Source organism: Melitaea cinxia, chromosome 9 (genome assembly GCF_905220565.1).
Source record: "Melitaea cinxia chromosome 9, ilMelCinx1.1, whole genome shotgun sequence".
NCBI lineage: Eukaryota > Metazoa > Arthropoda > Insecta > Lepidoptera > Nymphalidae > Melitaea > Melitaea cinxia.
The window spans coordinates 1194324-1214199 of record NC_059402.1 but is presented as its reverse complement, the minus strand read 5'-3'; the positions used below and the strand labels follow the sequence as shown (position 1 = coordinate 1214199).

Genomic DNA, 19876 nt, shown 5'->3' with positions numbered 1-19876 from the left:
GCGACACATTTAACGATTTAATTTTCATTTATATATAGGTATTTACTAGCTGACATAGCAAACGTTGTTTTGCCATATATATTATTAACCCCTCTTAATCCCCCCCCTTATAACTTAGGGGTATGAAAAATAGATGTTGGCCGATTCTCAGACCTACCCGATGTGCACACAAAATTCCATAAAAATCGGCCGTTTCGGAGGAGTATGGTAACTAACGTTGACACGAGAATTTTATATAAAAGATTTTAAAAATAAAAGGCAAATAAAACTAAAAGGAAAACATAATTATGTTAAAAAAGTCTTGTCGCTTAGTAACTGCTTGTTCCAGACAACCTTGGGATAAGTGCCAGTGAGAATGTTGCGAGCTATTATACAAATATACTTTTTTCTGAAAACTAACGCATAACTCATAATAAAATCACGTACACAACAAAAAAGTAAATATTTGATATAAATATTTCCAAAGATGTTATAATATTATATGTAACAGAAAACAGTCAGCATTAGAACATTAAAATTAATTCATCACGGAATAAAATATATTAAAACAGTAGGTACAAGATTAATGAGATATTCCAAAAACACTTTTTATACTATTATGGTGGGAAAACAAACGTTCGCCAGGTGTGAAGCGGATGGCGTGTTCTTTAGAAGATAAATTCAAAGTAATACTACCTCATTTTTGTTGATGGAATCTCATTCTTGATGTTATCAACAAATAATTTTATTAATCATTTATTTATACTCCCTTGTACACCACAAATACATTGTTAATTATTTAAACATTGTAGTACTATCGGCGGACTTATCTAATTAGCCATTTTTGACAGACTTCCAAAAAAGGAGAATGTTCACAATTCGATTGTATTTTTTTGAATGTGCCTCAGAACTTTTGACTGGGTGGACCGATTTCGATGATTTTCTTTTTTAATCTAAAGGTAGCGCGTGTCATGTGGTTTCATTTAAATTAAATTGAGATCTGTCAAGTACTTTTCGATTTAAATCCTAATAATGCGTATTTACTTGACTATATTTTCGTATACCTACTTTGTATTACTTGTCGATATAATTGAAGTCGGTTTTTTTTCGTTAGCAAACACAGTTATCGAAAAAAACCCAAGCACAAGAAGGAAAACCGAATAATATCAAATAATCAATAAAATGTAAGTATCAATTTTCTCGCTATACAATACTACGTAATAACGTTCTTACAAACCTCGCAACACAACTCGACACACAATGTAACACAATAGACAATATACGGCACGATAAATAGTTATAAATGTTATAATATATTTTTATTGGCAAATGCTTCGTTCACACATCAAAGACGTCATAGTGGGTGGCATTTCTGAAGGTTATACCGCCTAAGTTTGTGTCATCTATTAACACTGAATTACTTATATTTACTGTAATACCGTAACAGTCTGAAAATGTCATTAATTTCATTTATAAAACTGGAGTTACACTTAAAGTTTAGTCGCACAGGCGTAGCTTCAAATAATTAATTAAAATATTTCTTCAACTTGAAAAATAACGCTTCAAAAGTGTTTTTGAAACCTATTTAAATGAAGTAAATGATGAAATAACATTTTCGGATTTTATCGCAGTTTATTAGGCTTTTTACATTCCCGACGTTTCTGATACAACCATGATCACGGGAGGACTCCCAGAAAAAGTTGTTTTATAATGAGTGAAATTCGCGTAAACATTAGAAAACAATATGAAGTAAATGATGTTGATTTTTGACTCATAATAACGCACAACTTTTATACATATATTCAAAACAAATACATAGGCTCGCGCGCCCACAAACGCATGCAGATGTAGAGTATTGTCCACTCCAGTGCTATCCCGCTATTTGACGAATATTTGTATCAGTCAAGTAATTAGTTTGTTTCAAGAGTTTATTTCGTGCGCCTAGCACAATATGATTCCGTACAAGTATAACAAATCGTGGGAATTAATCAATGAAAAAATATTATTTAGATTCCAGCATTATACCTATCGATATCTAATTATATTTCGAGATTGGAATAATCCTTGGAAATCTATCATTCTATAGGAGAACCATAGTAATCATCCATCAATAGTAATAATGATATTAATCAATAAATTCCTTACATGTCTTTGTGCACGCGTGTACGAGTAAGTCGTACGTACGCGTAGATACTTAGATAAATAAAAACACGTAGTACAAAAACGTAGTTATAACTCACATACGACTCAACCCAATACTCGCCTACAGAATACAAATCATAACATGCTAGTAAATTACGCTCTCATTTTTCCTTTATAAGCATGGAAGAGTAGTGTGGAGAGGGTGTGAGTTAGTGGGATTGAATGTTTTAATTTAATCGTAAGTGCGTATTCATTTGTACCTCGACCATACAGAAGATCACAGCTACATACCGCTCTGGTGTAATGGTGCGAGAACTAAAAAACTAAAAACGAAACGGTCTACGGGTTCGGTTCCCGCACGCGATGGATATTTGTATTTTTACAAATATTCCTTTCCGGTTTGGATGTCTGTCCTTGTGGGTCTCCCAACCGTGCCTCGTTATCGTTACTCATAGTAGAGAACGTATCCCGCTAACCCGCAGTGGAACAGCGTGGTGGATTAAGCTCCAATCCTTCTCCTACAAGGAGACAGAGGATTATGTCCAGTAGTGGGATGTTACAGGTTAAATGCGAACAGCTAAATAATGCTGCTTTCAAGCAATGTTGTGTTCCTGTATATATATATATATATATATATATATATATATATATATATATATATATATAATAAGGTGGACCAGAGCTCCTGATGAGTATTGAGGGTTGGATCGACAACGCGCTTGGGATGCTTGTCATGCTATATGTGTCATATAGGTTATCTGGAAGAGATGGCTCTTTTAACGATAAGACCGCCTTTTGGACATGTCTATATTTTCTGTCTTTCGGTGTACATTTTTTTTCTCTGATAGTGTACTCTTCAGCCTGTAATATACCACTACTGGACATAGGCCTCTTTCCTCATGTAGGAGAAGGATACACTGATAAGGTACAATCAAAAGTATTTGTATTTGTAGTGTTGCAGGCGTCTATAGGCCACGTCTAACCCCAAATGCAGCATTAGCATTAGGGGTTAGCCGTGGCCTATATGCCGTTGTCGTATGGTCCCGTTAAAATTTTATCGAGAACTTACAAGTAAATTTTGAGCTATGGCCAATAATGCGCATTTACGTAAATATTTTTTCGTTTACCTACGTTGTAAAAAACTGACTTGAATTACTCGTCCATGTAATTCAAGGCAGTTTTTTTTTGTCATTTGCAAGCAAACACAATTATATAAAATTGTATTCACTCTCCTTTTTAAAATAAACAAAAAAAAAACCTGTGAAAGAAAACAACTTGTATTAATCGTATTCAAGTAATTGATACGTGTATATTACGTATGAGGAAATAAGCAATACTGTCGTTCAGAACAAAAGCAGCCTTGCTGATACTATCCTGTCGATCATGACGACTCTATTGGTGTTTGTATGTGTATATCTGCTTCTGTGTCAATGTGTTAAAATACTTCTAGTAGTTTTCGTATCATAGCTTCCGGACGACTGGATTAATTTTTTTTTGTGTTCGTTATTTTTAAAACAAGGTTTATATAAATGAAAGTTTTAAAAAATCGATATTATAAAAAAGTTTGGCGGTACAAAGTTCGAAGAGTCAGCTTGTTTATTACATGTTTAATGAGCTTCGAAACTGTATCTATTTACATTCATTTTAAAAACTTATGTAAAATTTCAATTTTTATTTTTGCTTTATCTAGCATTATAGGATTCAGTCTAGACTGCTACAAAAATGTTTATGTAACTCAAAATCCTATACAAGTTTTTTACTACTGTGTTTTAATGTTATCTAAGGTTTACATCCTAGATATTTATTTATAATTTTAAATCAGCTCAAATAAAGCACTCTACTTTACTACTTTGCACTCTCCTCATCTATAATATAAAAATGAGTCGCTGAATGTGTTGCTAAGCGCAAAACTCGAGAACGGTTGGACCGATTTCGCTAATTTTTTTTTTTTTAAATATTCCTTGAAGTACGAGGATGGTTCTTACGGAGAGAAAAATTCTAAAAAAAAAAAATTAAAGAATCGACTGTTAGGCGATACGAAGTTCGCCGGGTCAGCTAGTATTAATTAAAAGTATCTTAATTATGAAATATTTTCATCACATAATTAAAATATTTTTTTATGTTAGCCTTTTGAAACGTAACACCAAGGGTCCTTCGAGTTTTAATTTTAGGACAACGGTTGATGACAGCCGGTAAGAGTCGGATGACAAAGGAATAATTAAAACAATAATCATTTATATTTCTAAATATTACGTTATTTTATTCGTAAAGTACGATATTAAATTCTATAAACGGAAAGTATTTCGAATTTTAAATTATTTTTTATTAGGATATCCGGTAAAAGACTACATTAATAATGTGTGGGTTTGGTGATGCCAGCTTTCATACAGGACTTGTGCCTGAACTTATAATATTGTGTGTTGACGATTTAAAAACGTAATTTTCATATATATTAATTTCCGTTTTTTTTTCAGCGTAAAGCGTAATTATAATTAATTAAATACTTAATTAATAATTACTTTGTAAGATTATAATTAATAAATATTATAATTACAGTTTTTTTTAATATTATATTTATTTATTTATTTGTTTAAGTATTTAAGCATACTAAAAATATACATATTTTTACATTGAAATAAACTAATATTAGACGCCGCGTTGGCGCAACGGTTACAGCTATGGATTGTACCTGTTGCGCTGGCGGTTGCGGGTTCGATCCCCGCACATGACAAACATTTGTATTGGCCATACAGACATTTTTAGATATAATTAAACTATTTGGTTAACGATCGCTGCGTAGTTTTAACAATCTTGGAATTACTAATGAAATATTTCCACGACCAAATGCTTACAATTAACTAATTAATTAATTTATTTTATTTTTAGTACAATAATCCAGAGCTACATTTTTAGGTTTTTAAATTAACACATAATAACCAAACAAAGGTCAATTTCGAATTTTACATTCAATTGAATCATTTCCGGTTCGAAACAACGTTTATTTATTTCTAATATATTTTTATTTACTACTAGCGACCCGCCCCGGCTTCGCACGGGTGCAATGCGGATACTGAATATACTACAGAATGTCTTTATTTTTAGTATGAAGCTAGCTTATAGTATGGTTATTAACATAATAACAACGACATTCAAATATGCGTCGTTAGATTACACGTTATTACAGAATGCGTTGAGGAAATAAAGGTTCACTGCTCGTTCCCGGTAGGTGATAGCATGATAATATGTAGCCTTTATGTTGACCCGACTTCTTAATAATATTCGTGCCAAATTTGAAGTGAATCCATGCAGTACTTTTTGAGTTTATCCCGGACATACATACAGACAAACAGACAAAAATTCTAAAAAACCATATTTTTGGCTTCGGTATCGATTGTAGATCACACCCAAAAATTTTCAATGTACAGTTTTGACTTTCCTACCATTTTATTATATGTATAGATCATAAATTAGTTTTGTTAATTTATATAAAAACTATTTATATGAAAAACGAACATATGCATGTAGTAGCATAGTGTCTGTCCTAGATATTAATTTGTAAATCCAATATATAGGCTATTATTCACAAGAGAAGAGCACGACGTGGGAAACGGATCTTGAGGAGTTCAATGTTTAACACCATGACACGAGAATTTTATATATTAGAGATATTCGTGTAGTGCTATGAATTAGTTTCGACGACGCGTTGGCGTGCGTTACAACTTACAACATATGGCCGATACAGTAGCGGCCATACAGGTGTTACTCGTGGTCTTGGGGTTAGTATTTGTGCGATATGTGTATATCCGGAAACCGACAATGGATACTCTAATGGGAGGCCTTGGTTATGAGGCCTTTTTTAATTAATTTGTGGGTAAATAATTATTTGTCCCATGATGTACCTACCTTGCCCTTCTGCAAGTCAGCGATCCACTTCCTGAGCTGAAGCAGCCGCGACTCCTGCATCGGAGTCAGCTCACCCAAATAACGCTTAATATAATCACTGTCGAGAGTGTATTGATCTGCAATTAAAACGCAATCATTTAGCAATAAAATAACAATAAATAAACAATAAGTGTATAAACACTGGGTCTGTTCTCTATAATCTCGAGTTACATATTATTATTACAGCCTATACAGTCCACTGCTGGACATAGGCCTCCACAAGTTTACGTCAAAAATAACGTGAACTTATGTGTTTTGCCCATAGTCACCACGCTGGGCAGGCGGGTTGGTGACCGCAGGGCTGGCTTTGTCGCACCGTAGACGCTGCTGCCCGTCTTCGGCCTGTGTATTTTAAAGCCAGCAGTTGGATGGTTATCCCGCCATCGGTCGGCTTTTTAAGTTCCAAGGTGGTAGCGGAACTGTGTTATCCCTTAGTCGCCTCTTACGACACCCACGGGAAGAGAGGGGGTGGCTATATTCTTTAGTACCGTAGCCACACAGTACCATACACCCACCACCACCAGTACCACCAGAGTTACATATGCAAACAATTAATATAAAATGGATTTACACGTAATTTACTTTAAAAAATCATATATACATATACAATTTCTTAGTAATAGTTTAATATATTATTAAAAATAAACATAAAACCATGATATTAAGAGACTTGTATTGCCAGAGTTTAAGAAGTTGTTGATATGTATTCACTGGGGTCCTGAGAAAGTTTTAATGAGGGGTTGTGACGAGATTAAATTCTCAAAAGCGTCTTGTCTTTCAATTTATTTAACACGCTTATCTACATTGTTAAAATATAAATATTTTCCTCCTTTATTTAACTGCTTGTTTTTAAACTAATGAACAAATCGTAGTGTTTAAGAATGAATGAAAATAAAATCGCAATCGTCTTATTCGAGTAGGATACACTTTTGAATCGTCATACAATTATACAGTTTGTACAATTTTGTATGCCTTAATACACTACAAACCAGTCACCAACCCGCCTGCTTGGTCACTAACCCGCCTGCCCAGCGTGGTGACTATGGGCAAAACACATGAATTCACGCCATTTTTGGCGTGAACTTGTGGAGGCCTATGTCCAGTAGTGGACTGCGAGAGGCTGCTGTGAATACACTACAAAATGTTTTTACAACATTTCACGTATTCTTAATACAATTATATCAGAACATACTTTAGTATTTTTAACCGACTTCAAATAAGGAAGTGGTTTTCAATTCGAATACATTTTTTTACTTGTATGTATGTATTTTACGAATGTAATACTTATTAAAAATGCATTACATTAAGACCGTATTTCAAAAATTGTTAACGACTCATTAACTACTTTTTAAATGTAAATATAAATAAAAAATATTTGTTTATCAAAAAAAAAAATATTATTTTAGAAAGTTCACGGTATTTCACAAACAATCAATAACGCTGAGCTTGTAGCTGCTCTGGTAAATGTTCGTGAATCATCCCGGACAGATGATGTAGGTCAGAGGTTCGGAATCTGGGATTATCTGGGGGTCGGATATTAAACGATAAAGTCGGGGCGTTTAATGTATATAACACTGTACATAATGCTAATTCAGACCAAAATTATAACGTTCTCACGTTTATATTCAGTCATTAAATAGACTACTGTGGTAACTTATAGTGGTATCATTACAAACTGCCCCTCTGCTTTCTGCGTAAGGGTTTAGGGATCACGATTTAGCCTGTAACATCCCATGGCTAGGCATACGCATCTTTCTCCACGTAGGGGAGGGGTTTCAACTTAATCCAATCTGCTGCTCCACTGCGGACGGATGTGTGTTGTTAAAGTCTAACGTTGTGGTTGTATTATTTATATATTTTTTTATATTTTTATTTTTTAAATGTACAGTTATTACAAATATAACTATATGTTCGCCTGCATTTGTCTAAAACACAATTATTAGATTGCCTACCGTAGCATTCACTTCCTACTAAAGAAATATCAAGACACTCAGCAGTTGCAGTGTCCTTGTGTCATCAATATAACCTATTCAATAGATTCAATGACGATTCGAAAGTGCTCTTGGGGCCTATTTGAATAAAGTTATTTTTAATTTGATTTTGATTTGTTCCTTAAGTATATTTATTAAGAAAATCAAATAAACTAAAAAATCAAATTATCCAAACATGACAAGCCAACTGCGTAGATCTTAAATCCTAAATATTATTTATGACCAAATAATCCCTTTCTTCCATCAACATTGACTAGATTTGTTTAAAGGTTATTTATTATAAAAGGGACCATTTCGAAGTATTCTGAGGCAATCTATCCTCCAAACACAGTAAACAAACTGTCCACTATGGTCCCTAGTTTGATGAAAATCTTATACTGGGTCCGAAGACACACAAATTATGAACACAAAGACCTAATTCACAACAAACATCAATATGGATAATCATACAGATATTAATGGTCTGCGGGATCAAATCTGGGACAGCTGTCTAAATAACCAATGACCAATTACCAAAATGTCATGACCACTGAACCAACTTGTCGTTGAATATACCCAAAAATTCATAGAGACAAGACATAAAACGAGATGTCCTAAAAAGTCCTATGGTACACATTTTTTCCTTGAAATGGAATATTTTCCAGCAATTAGACTAAGCGACGAGTTATCTTTAATTAAAAACGCAATCCAGACGCTTAGTTTGGACGAATTGTTCTCGCAGAATCTTGACTTTCTTAATTACCTTCTTAATGAGACGACGAAAACCTGATTAAAAAGGGAATTTCTTTTACTCATTGAATTCGTAAGTACGATGTTTAAGTATTTCGCAATTGATTTGATTATACTTTTGATTTGATTCAAAATGTAGCGGATTGAACTCTGAACTGGGGCCCTTGAATTTTCAAATTCTGTATAAAAATTTGTAAACAATTGTGATCGATTAAAGAGCTTGTTAAGGTTTTTTTTTTACACAACTAGGTCGGCAAACAAGCGTACGGTTCCGCTGCTGGTAAGCGATTACCGTAGCTTATAGACGTCTGCAGCACCAGAAGCATCGCAAGAGCGTTGCCGACGCTATCTCCAATTTCCCCCCAGGTCTGCTCACCTTACCAACAGGAACACAACACTGCTTAAAAACAGTATTATTTAGCTGTGATCTTCTGTAAGGTCGAGGTACTTCCCCAGTCGGGCTGCTCCATATTTTGAGCAGGTACTGCCGTGCCCTACCTCAGTTATTCTTTACATCTCTTTGAAAAATCATCGAAAAATGATAAAAATCTCCAACTTTTTTCATTACTACAGTTCTGTATACTGTACCGTAACGTACTTACTGGTACGACAAATTACGTCAGCGAGTAAGTTAATAAGTAAGTCAATAAGTTTCGTACAAATCGTACAGAGTGAAATGAAAGCTAAACACCCTTATTTCCCCCTTCTGATTACTATTCATGGGTTTAAAGTCAGAAACGTAATTATAATTTGTTTGTAACGAATGCTTTTTGCTAGATATAATATCTTTTGTGTCGTTATTATTAAACATATCTAACAACTTTTACGGCAATTTTATAAACAAACATCTTTAGCGACATGTTAACAGAATACTATGTCTTAAATGTATTCATCCGACGTTCACGCGATCTTTGTTTCAAAAATAAAACGAAGAGTTTCACTAATGTATGCAGATTTGCTATTGTTTTTACAAAGCAAAATCAACTCTAGTGTATTGTAATATATTTGGGAGTACAATCCATAATAAATGGTTAACATCGCAAAATTTGCACAGATAAACGATAACACACGTTCACACGAAAGTAAATACTATAAACGAATATGAATGCAAATAAATAATATTTAACGATTACAAATTTAAATTTGAGCACTAACATAACCGTAAAATTCCCCCATCGCCTACCTAGGATATTAATTCGAAAGAGCGCTCTTTTTGATGTACGATTTATTTATTGGACATGAGTGACAGTTGTAGTACTAGTATTAAATATTGATATATATATTATACCTGTATATTATACCCAGTAGTTATGCTATGAAAATAATAGACAACCCAAGGTTTGCAGTTCCGACAGGCTTTATACGGTCGGTAGGCATTAAATTTGTTCATTAACACTCGTAGGTGTATTTTTAAATAAAAATAAATTTTTTAATTTTTAATTAAATATAGCCGCCAGGGATTTTTCAACCAACACTTGCCCGTTTTTTTTTTTCTTCTATTATACAAAAATAAATATAATCGCCTATAGTTCGGATCCTACACTTGAATTAGGAAGCGACTCGGTACGAAGCGAAACGACGCGGTTCGACGCGAAGCGATGCGACGGGATACGAACTAACGCGTATAATTCAAGTGACGTAAATTACTGATAGCGTAGAACTTCTAAAGATATTTTTATAATGCCTTTATGATATTTTCGCGAAACTTTACAAAACTACTACTTTTAAAAAATTAAGTCGCAAAGTAGGGACATCCGATATGTTCAATGTACGCTATTAAAACTTACATTTTGGTTACAAGCAACTGCTAAAATTCAATATCGAAGGATAGTAGAGAGTTAAGTATCCGTTAGAAATTTAGATTTCTTTTTTTTAAGTTTTCCATAACTTAACCATTTAGAAAAATTTTAGCAAACATTTTACGTATTGATAGATTTTACTACAAGAAGTCACCTTCAAACAGCTGGCCCACAATAATAATATAATAAGGCATATATATAATATATCGTCGCCTCTCAAAGGCGCTTTGTCACATAATAAAGTTCTGTCAACATTTGAACACGCATTGTCTACATACGCTCTGCTCTGATTTTTATTAGCATTTGAAGAGCGTGGGATTATTTGCGAATACTGAAATCAAGAAAACATTTCACGAATAATTGTACTGTTTATTGACGACTAGCATCCCGCCCCGGCTTCGCAGGGGTATTTAGCAAAAATTTCAAAATAATTTTTTCCCTCATTTTTTTTGAAAATATAAAATAGCCATGTCACCCGCGGATCGTGTAGAGTTTCCCAACAGTGAAAGAATTTTTCAAATCGTTTGAGTAGTTTCGAAGACTATCATTTGCAAAGAAACAATCAATTCTTTCCTCTTTATAATAGCAGTATAGACTAACTTACGCAGAGTTCTGCGAACTTAGCACCCTTATAACTGTTTCGTAAATATCGCTTATCGCTTCAGCCTGTAGTGTCCCACTGCTGAGCGTAAACCTCTTTCTCAAGGATCAGAGCTTAATCTGCCACGCTGCTCCACTGCGGGTTAGCGGATATATTCCCTACTAGACATAAACTGGACATTAGCCTCCACAAGCTCACGCCAATAATGGCGTGAACGCATGTGTTTTGCCCATAGTCACCACGCTGGGCAGGCGGGTTGGTGACCGCAGGGCTGGCTTTGTCGCACCGAAGACGCTGCTGCCCGTCTTCGGCCTGTGTATTTCAAAGCCAGCAGTTGGGTGGTTATCCGGCCATCGGTCGGCTTTTTACGTTCCAAGGTAGTAGTGGAACTTTGTTATCCCTTAGTCGCCTCTTACGACACCCACGGGAACAGAGGGGGTGGCTATATTATTTAATGCTCCCTTATAACTTAGGGATATAAAAAATAGATGTTGGTCGATTCTCAGACCTACACACAAAATTTGATAAAAATCGGTCCAGCCGTTTCGGAAGAGTATTGTAACTAACATTGTGACACGAAAATTTTATATATAAGATATATTTACCTTTTACATTTTTAAATGTATTTATATAACATCATAAAAATATTAAAAAAACGGGTGCGCTTTAGACCATGCTTTAGAAGTAAAACTTCTTTATTTGCCCCTACAGTAACGAAACAAACGAACAGAATACGAAACGTAACTCTCTCTCTCTTTCTGACTTCACTAACTTTTATCTTTATAACTTTTATCACTTTTCGTAACACTCGTCACGCATTCACCAGCTTACTCCCCAAGTCAAGCGTTCGTAAAGAAGTTTTACTTCAAGAATATAATGTATTTTTACTATTTTTTTTAAGTTATATTTATACTGTATCTTTTCATAACTCATAATACAGTGGTAGACATGAATGAATACAAACGTCATCTGATATCACCCTTAGTAAAACAAGGTTCCATTTATCTAAGCGAGTGAGCTTTATTTAGGACTCTGGGCATGCAAAGCTGAGGTCAAGGGCGGGGACGGGGCAGGGTCGCAGGAAGGCTATTTTAATTTAAATCGTTTTACCCGGTTACAAGCTATCAGGGACGATACATGTTCAGAGGTGTCGAGTTAATTCTATACATCTCATCTTTAGTCTTGAACTTTTAGCCTTCATTTTTATTTACAAAAGATGTTCGTTATTTTAATAATCCTTTATAAAGATGTTTAATTCGTAGATAAGATTTTATAATAACTATGAATGCTAAGCTAATAATGAGCAAGTCAAAGCTTGTTATATTTAGCTTGTAACCGTTAACGAAATCGTAAAGTAATAATTTAATAATAATAATAAACGGTTAAACTCAACGGCACCCCGTAGGATTATCTCCGGAGTCCGAAAACACACACAAGACACAAGCACAAACGCCCAGACCACGACAAACATCTGTATAACCAATACAAATGATTGTCACGTGCAGAGATCGAACCCGTAACCGCTAGCGGAACAACCAGCAATGTGACCACTGCCCCAACGCGTCGTCAAATATATTTTGACAAATTCAAATAATCTTACGAGACAATCCGAACACAACTACTAATTAAGACCTTTAAATATTACAATAGATTCGTAAGTCTGATATCTAAAAGTAACGAAATATCGAAAAGGTCAACCTACCAAATTTGGTGACTTAGTGAATTTTTGTAATTTCCTGTTAAACTATGCTTAAATATTCAGTCACGAAACTGAGCACGTTTTATCAATCAAATTTATTTAGTAACTAGCTGTGTCCGCGACTTCATTCACGTGGAATTTACCAAAAAAGGTTATTTTTTCAGTTCGTAGTGTTATTAAATATATAACTTCCAAAAATAAAAGTAGCCTAAGTTACTCCTTATTACATCAACTATCTGCCAGTGTAACTCGTGTCAAAATCAGCCCAGCCGTTTCAGAGATTAGCCGGAACATAGAGACAGACAGACAGACAAAAAATGTTAGAAATTTATTTATTTACATATAACTGAACAATAACTTTTTTTTTAAATTCCACGCGGACGAAGTCGCGATCACAGCTAGTTAGTAATAAAAAAGAGTTACAGACTTAATTAAAGTGTTTTCAAGAAACGAAATTCCACTGTATTTTACAATTTCGTACATTCTAAAAATACGCGAACGGCGCTGTGCTGCGCAAAACAGTCGGTTGTACATTTCTTCACAATAAAAAATAATAATTTTTAATTAAGAAAGCATATGCTACGTTGTTTTAATAACGACTCTTTTAATAAATATTACGATGACCTCCGTATCGCCTACATTTATTTGTGAAACATATCGACAAAACACTTTCTGAACGCACCTATAAGTTTTGGCAACCAGGTTTGTCTTGAAAAAAATACATTGTCTTTTTTAGTATTTTCCGTAACTTACTATTTATGTTTCTCGCCGTTTAAACCTTCTCTGAACTTCCACAAACGTTTCTAGATCAAAATTAGCCAAATCGGTTCAGCGATTCTCGAGTTTTAGCAAGACAAAAAGAAATTAATTTTTATTCATATAGATGAAAATACTATCCACATAAGTCTATAAAGTACATAATATTTATAATAAACTAGTTGACCAAGCGAACTTCGTATCGCTAAATTTAATTTTTTAAAACTTTCTTTAACAAAAACGAAACGTAAAAATCCAAATTGTTTCATGCGAGACTAACATTTTTAATTATTTAATGTGTTTAAAATTTCATCTTCCGCCTTGCTTTCGACGGAACTGAGGTAGGTCACAGCAGGGAAGTTCCTGTTCAAAATACGGAGCAGCCGGACTGGGGTAGTACCTCGACCTTATAGAAGACCACAGCTAAATAATACTGCTTTCAAGCAGTGTTATGTTCCTGTTGGTAAGTAAGGTGACCAGAGCTCCTGGGGGATTGGAGATAGGGTCAGGATCGCGCTTGCAATGCTTCTGGTGTTACAGGCGTCTATTAGCTAATTGCCTACCACTGGGTGAGCCGTATGCTTGTTTGCCGACCTCGGTATATAAAAATAAAAAAGGGGATATCACGAATTCACTATACGCACCTACAACGGTGTGGCTGTAAATCAGAACTGTATGATCTCGTAACATATGCAACTTTTTTATATTAAAGTGGAACAAGTTATTAGGGTTCTGCCACAACCATTATTTCCTGCTAAATTTATATTTTCAAATTATGCTGAAACACATCATTAGATTACGTAATGTTCTGATATGAGATATTATGTTGTATGATGTTGCTGTATACCAATGCTTATTATGTATAGAGTGGAATATAACATAATAGCAATTTGTTTGAAGTTAGAAGGAGAATCGAAGGCATCGGGCTAGCCATAGCCAAGCTATATGTACTTAGACTATGATGTTGATTACGAATAAATAAATGTGACGACGCCGACGGTTGACTTAGCGGTCACAGCGCTGGCTGTTGCGCTGATGGTTGCGGCCTTGCGAGCTCAATCCTAGCTCACAACAGACGATTATATTGGCCATACAGATTTGTTTGTGGTCTAGATGTTTATCCTTGTGTATTGTGTACGTTTCCGGACCTCCGACACAGGAGAAAATCTTACTTCTGGCCATGGAGTGTAAACTTCTTTTTGTTTAATATCGATACGAATGAAATCACGGGTGACGTGTAGTTCATCATAAAGAGGTTCGCAAACATGTGGTTTATCGACTCATATCCTAATGTAATCTAATATAACTTAGCGAATCGTGCTTCAACCTAATCATGTCATGGATAATAATGGATCTCTTTGCATAATGAGTTTGTTACATTAAATAATCAAATACCGATAAAAATATACATGACACAAATGAGTATGCAAAAATATTTTCAAGCAAAGACTGCCAATACAAAAATATTTTGAACATGTGGACGGTAGTCATTTCGTAATTAACCAATTTATTGCTTCGTTTATTTTTTTGTTCTTTATTCTATAGCACATTATCAAATCGTACGTTCATTCGTTATTCAAATAACCTTTAAAGGCACCTTTGAATCGTCATCTTACAAATAAAATTTTTAATCATTGTTAAATGTGAAGCTACCACCGATTGGGAATATAGATTCTGCAGAGAAGAAATATAAATAATTAATAAAACAAACTGAAAAAATACATCGTTGCTATATTCACACATTTTTATCAATTATCTAATCCCGCAGCGAAAAATAAGCTTTAATTATTAATTCCTTTTTAATTTATCTTTACATGTAATACCAAGAATGTTCATTTCTTAAAAACTTATAGCACCAAAAACGCCTTACATTTAACGGTCCGCAGTAGGATAAAAGGCTATGTCAATGGTCTGAAAACACACACCATCAAACACCCAGACTACGACAAATATCTATGACCTTTACAAACGTTTGTCATAAGGGTAGAACAAATACGCAAACGTTAACGTAATAACCACTTACGCTACTTTCATGCAATGAAAACCCTTTTTATATAACTAGGTCGGCAAACAAGCGCACGGCTCACCTAATGGTAAACGATAGCCGTAACTTACAAACGCCTGCAATACCATAAAGCATCGCAAGCACGTTGCCGACTCTATCCCCAATCCCCCCAGGAGCCCTGATCACCTTACTCACCACAGAAACACAACACTGCTTGAAAGCAGTATTATTTAACTGTGTTCTTCTATTATGTCGAAGTACAACCCAGAAGGGCTACTCCATATTTTGAGAAGGAAATTTCTACCTCAGTTTACATCTCTAAAAATCATCGAAAAATGACAAAAATCTCCAACTTTTTTCATTTACTTAAACCGTCTTTCGCAGTAATATTATACAGTTTGAGGTACTTCCCCGGTCGGGCTGCACCAGATTGTGAGCACGATATTTCCTGCCGTACCCTATTACGCAACTTATTGTAACTGTGTATTAGCAAAAAACTTATCATTTAACAGTATCTTTTACAGGAAATATTTTAATGTTAATATAAAATAAATAATATTAAAAAAAACAACCGCCCTTTTATCAACATCCCGTCACCCACGTACGAATAAATATTTAAAAAAAAAACGAAATAAAATTGATTCCCTATAGTGCTCCAAAATTAAAGATAAACAACTGACCTTGACATTTTGTTATCTTCATTTTTAGTATGAAACTGGACAATTATTTTTTTTTCTATCAAAACTGATAAAGGTCAAAAAGCTCATAACATGGACCTTGGTTACTTTTCGCAGTAAAGAATAGACATACAATATTAATTATACAATAAGTTTATAACAAAAAAGTGTGTATGCGTAATTCACAGACGGCAGAAATGAAACTTTTAAAAAGTCATAGGAGGGTAGGCCGTTGTGATTTGTTCTATCGACGATGATTACGGTCTCGTAAAGAAGGTCGTAAGCGCCATGCAAAACGCGTCGCTTAAGCGCTTTGAGCATTAACGTATTCTATCTCATTCTCTCCTATACATTTATGTGTTTGTTTTTTTATCGTGACGCATTTTCGTTTCATCGAGTTTCAAATCACTGAACTACTAAAGAAGTTTCACTTCAAAAATACGTTAGAAACTCTATTACTTATACATTCATATATTTTCACAATGGTTATGGCGTAGCAGCGCGGTAATTGCTGTAACGTTGTAGTACGATTTTTTCCAACTACACCATACTCTATTAATAGTTTACATTTTAACATAACATTTAGTAGAGTCGAGCACGTAAAACATTTGGCATTATCTGTTATCATAAACGTCTAATTACGATTCTTACTACTAGGAAAATTATGTGCTAACCCAGAGTGAAGCAGCGTGGCAGAATTAGCTTTAATTCTTCTTTGTTATGGAGAAAAGGCCTCTTCTCAGAGACGTTTACAGGCTGTTATATAATGAAGATCATCCCTTATATAGATAATACCCTCCCTCTTCTTACTGCTGAGGGTTGGCATCTCTATGAAGGATCTTGTCTTCGATTACTTTTCGCAATCTACCTCGATCTTCTGCTATGTGGCTTGGATGGATGTCTTCGCTGAGATTAGTATTAGCGTTTACGCGTTCCAGCGCGGGGGCTATTATGATGACGAATGGAACACAATATCTTGATATAGGTGCATAACAATACGCCGATACACCCAGCCAGCTGTGACGTTACTTAACCCATATTTACACCGACTCGCTCGGCCGCCGATTCAAACGATAAATTACTATTACATCGGAGTTATGTAAACAACGAATAAAACCTACCCTTTCTAAAGTAAGTCTGTCCTACTACTCGATTTAAAAAAAAATTAAATTATTATTATAAGCTATTGGTTTCTTAAACGTATTGTCCGTAGTGTATTTTTTTTTTTTGTGATTCCATCATTGAGGTTTTTAGTCTAAAAAAAATAAATTTTAAATCTTTGGAAACGGCGAATTTGACAAAGGATTTTTTTTAGTTTGGAGTAGCGCAAGGCTACCCTTCATCCTCATATTTAAGGAAGTATAGGTCCCCGTGGGGCAGTTATGTTTACGTTTTTCACTAGCAAAGGGATCAACAGGGCTTTTATGTTGTATATATTAGGTTATGGGGTTAAAAAAAGAATTTCGTACATAATACCAGGAAAGGGAAAGTCGAACAGCAACAAATTTATAATTTGCTTTTTATATACTATTTGGATCATCATTTTTAACGTACTAAGTTAAAAATATTGTATTTATACGAATGTTAAACTTGTAAACAACACATCTTTATATATTTGTTGTATAATGTTATAAATATAATATACATATTGTAAAAAAATATACACAATGTTTACGTGAATTTCAATTTCACTCATTACAATGAAACAACTTTTTTAGTACTTAGGAGGAGGTCCTCCCGTGACCATGGTTGCTGTAAAGTATCCGAAACGTCAGGCATCTAAACAACTTAGGTAATAAACCGCGATTAAATTCGAAAAAGTTGTTCCACTGTAAAAAATACACAATTCGAAAGTTAAAATATTGATTTCATTTCTTAAATTCTGTTAATTTATACACAAACCAATTACGATTGCTATCATGTGGTGTTTATGTCGTGTACTATGACGTCAGTACGCGGGTGTTCAAGTACTCACAAGGGCCATCCGACTCAGTGACAAGACTTCGCTTACATAAAACATTATTGTAAAAAATGTATTTCATAACAACTTTCTTGCATTTCCGCACTCCTGCCGATGTCAATTACGATCCCGCTGCTGGGCACAGCCCTCTTACTCCATGTAAAGAAGGCTCACAGCTTAATTGGATCGGCGGATATATTACGTACCATGAGTAACGATCGCTATCGGGATAACAACCCACAAGGACTAACCGGAAACAGACATTTATACAAATACAAATATACATCCCGAGCGGGAATTGAACCTGCAAACCACCGGTGTTAAGGCGCCTACACAAGAACGGATGTTATCAGAGATGAGATGACAATTAATAAAATATAATATAATCAGAACATTTTTGGTCTGATTTCCAAGCATGACATCAAAAGCTTGTTCCATTTATATAGCGCGTACCGTGACGTCAATGCGTAGGCGTTCAAGAACCCACGAGGACCTGTCTCAGTGACAAGCGTCAAACTTTGCTTATATAAAACCTTTTTTGTTAAAAGAATGGTTTATAATAATTCTTTTAAATTGCCACAGAGAGAGCTTGAACTGTTATACTAATAAAAATTAAATACGATTTCCGTGATAATGCCTTAAAGTAACACACGTTCATTTATCAATTTATTACTGTATTCTGTACATTAAATATTCGTTTATTCTATGTAAACTATTAACTTTACCTTAGGTTTTTTTTTTCAATTATATCATTTTTTTTTTTTTTTTTTATTAAAAGCAGAAAGCATATTAAACCAATGTTAAAACATTACGAAGGAATAAAAAAAAAGTTTTAGAATTAAAGAAAGTTTAGAGAAAATATGAGAATATGCAATAAAGCTGAATCGATTTTAATATTTTGGATACAATACAAACTTATTGTTTTCCAGATAAAGACTGAATACCAACCGATTGTTAACGATACATATTGTCTAAAACTCTCATAAAGGTATAATTTATTTAATTTTTACTTATATCAAGCGATCAACTAAATATATCGCTCTGGTTTAGTGTTGCGTGTACCGTGTACGCGCTCACACCCCGGCGACTGCGATTTCGAGTCCTGCTCGAGATGGATAATAATATTCATAAAAACATTTTTTTTCTGTCTGGTTATCCTTGTAGGTCTCCCCGCATATCTTGGACAGCACATTAAGCCGTCGGTCCCGGTTGTTATCATGAACACCTGATAGCGATCGTTACTCATAGTAGGGAATATATCCGCCAGCCCGCATTGGAGCAGCATAGTGGATTAAGCTCTGATCCTTCTACTACATGAAGACTATGCCCAGCAGTGGAATATTACAGGCTGAAGCGTAAGTTATGAATGTTTGTGTCGTCTTATCTCGGGAGTGAAAGATCTTTGTGTGTGGGACGTTTAAGTATTATTAAATCTGTAATTTTAGACTAGTAAAAAAGAGGTTCGTAGAAGTGTCTTTAAAAAGTTTTTATTCTTTAAAATTAAAATCTATAATTTATCCTGAAATTATATAAAAGTGATTGGAAAATGTCGTAAAAAAACAAAAGCGGGTTATTTAATATAGTAATACTTATAAA

General features: G+C 34.4%; 1 protein-coding gene across 1 annotated transcript in view; it reads right to left on the bottom strand.

The window, feature by feature from the left end:
• Positions 1 to 19876, bottom strand: part of LOC123656342 (protein real-time) — a 100302-nt gene that overhangs the window by 10179 nt on the left and 70247 nt on the right. The window contains exon 6 of the mRNA XM_045592039.1: positions 6025 to 6140. Coding sequence (XP_045447995.1) covers positions 6025 to 6140 — 116 coding nt within the window. The remainder of the gene's footprint in view (positions 1 to 6024; positions 6141 to 19876) is intronic.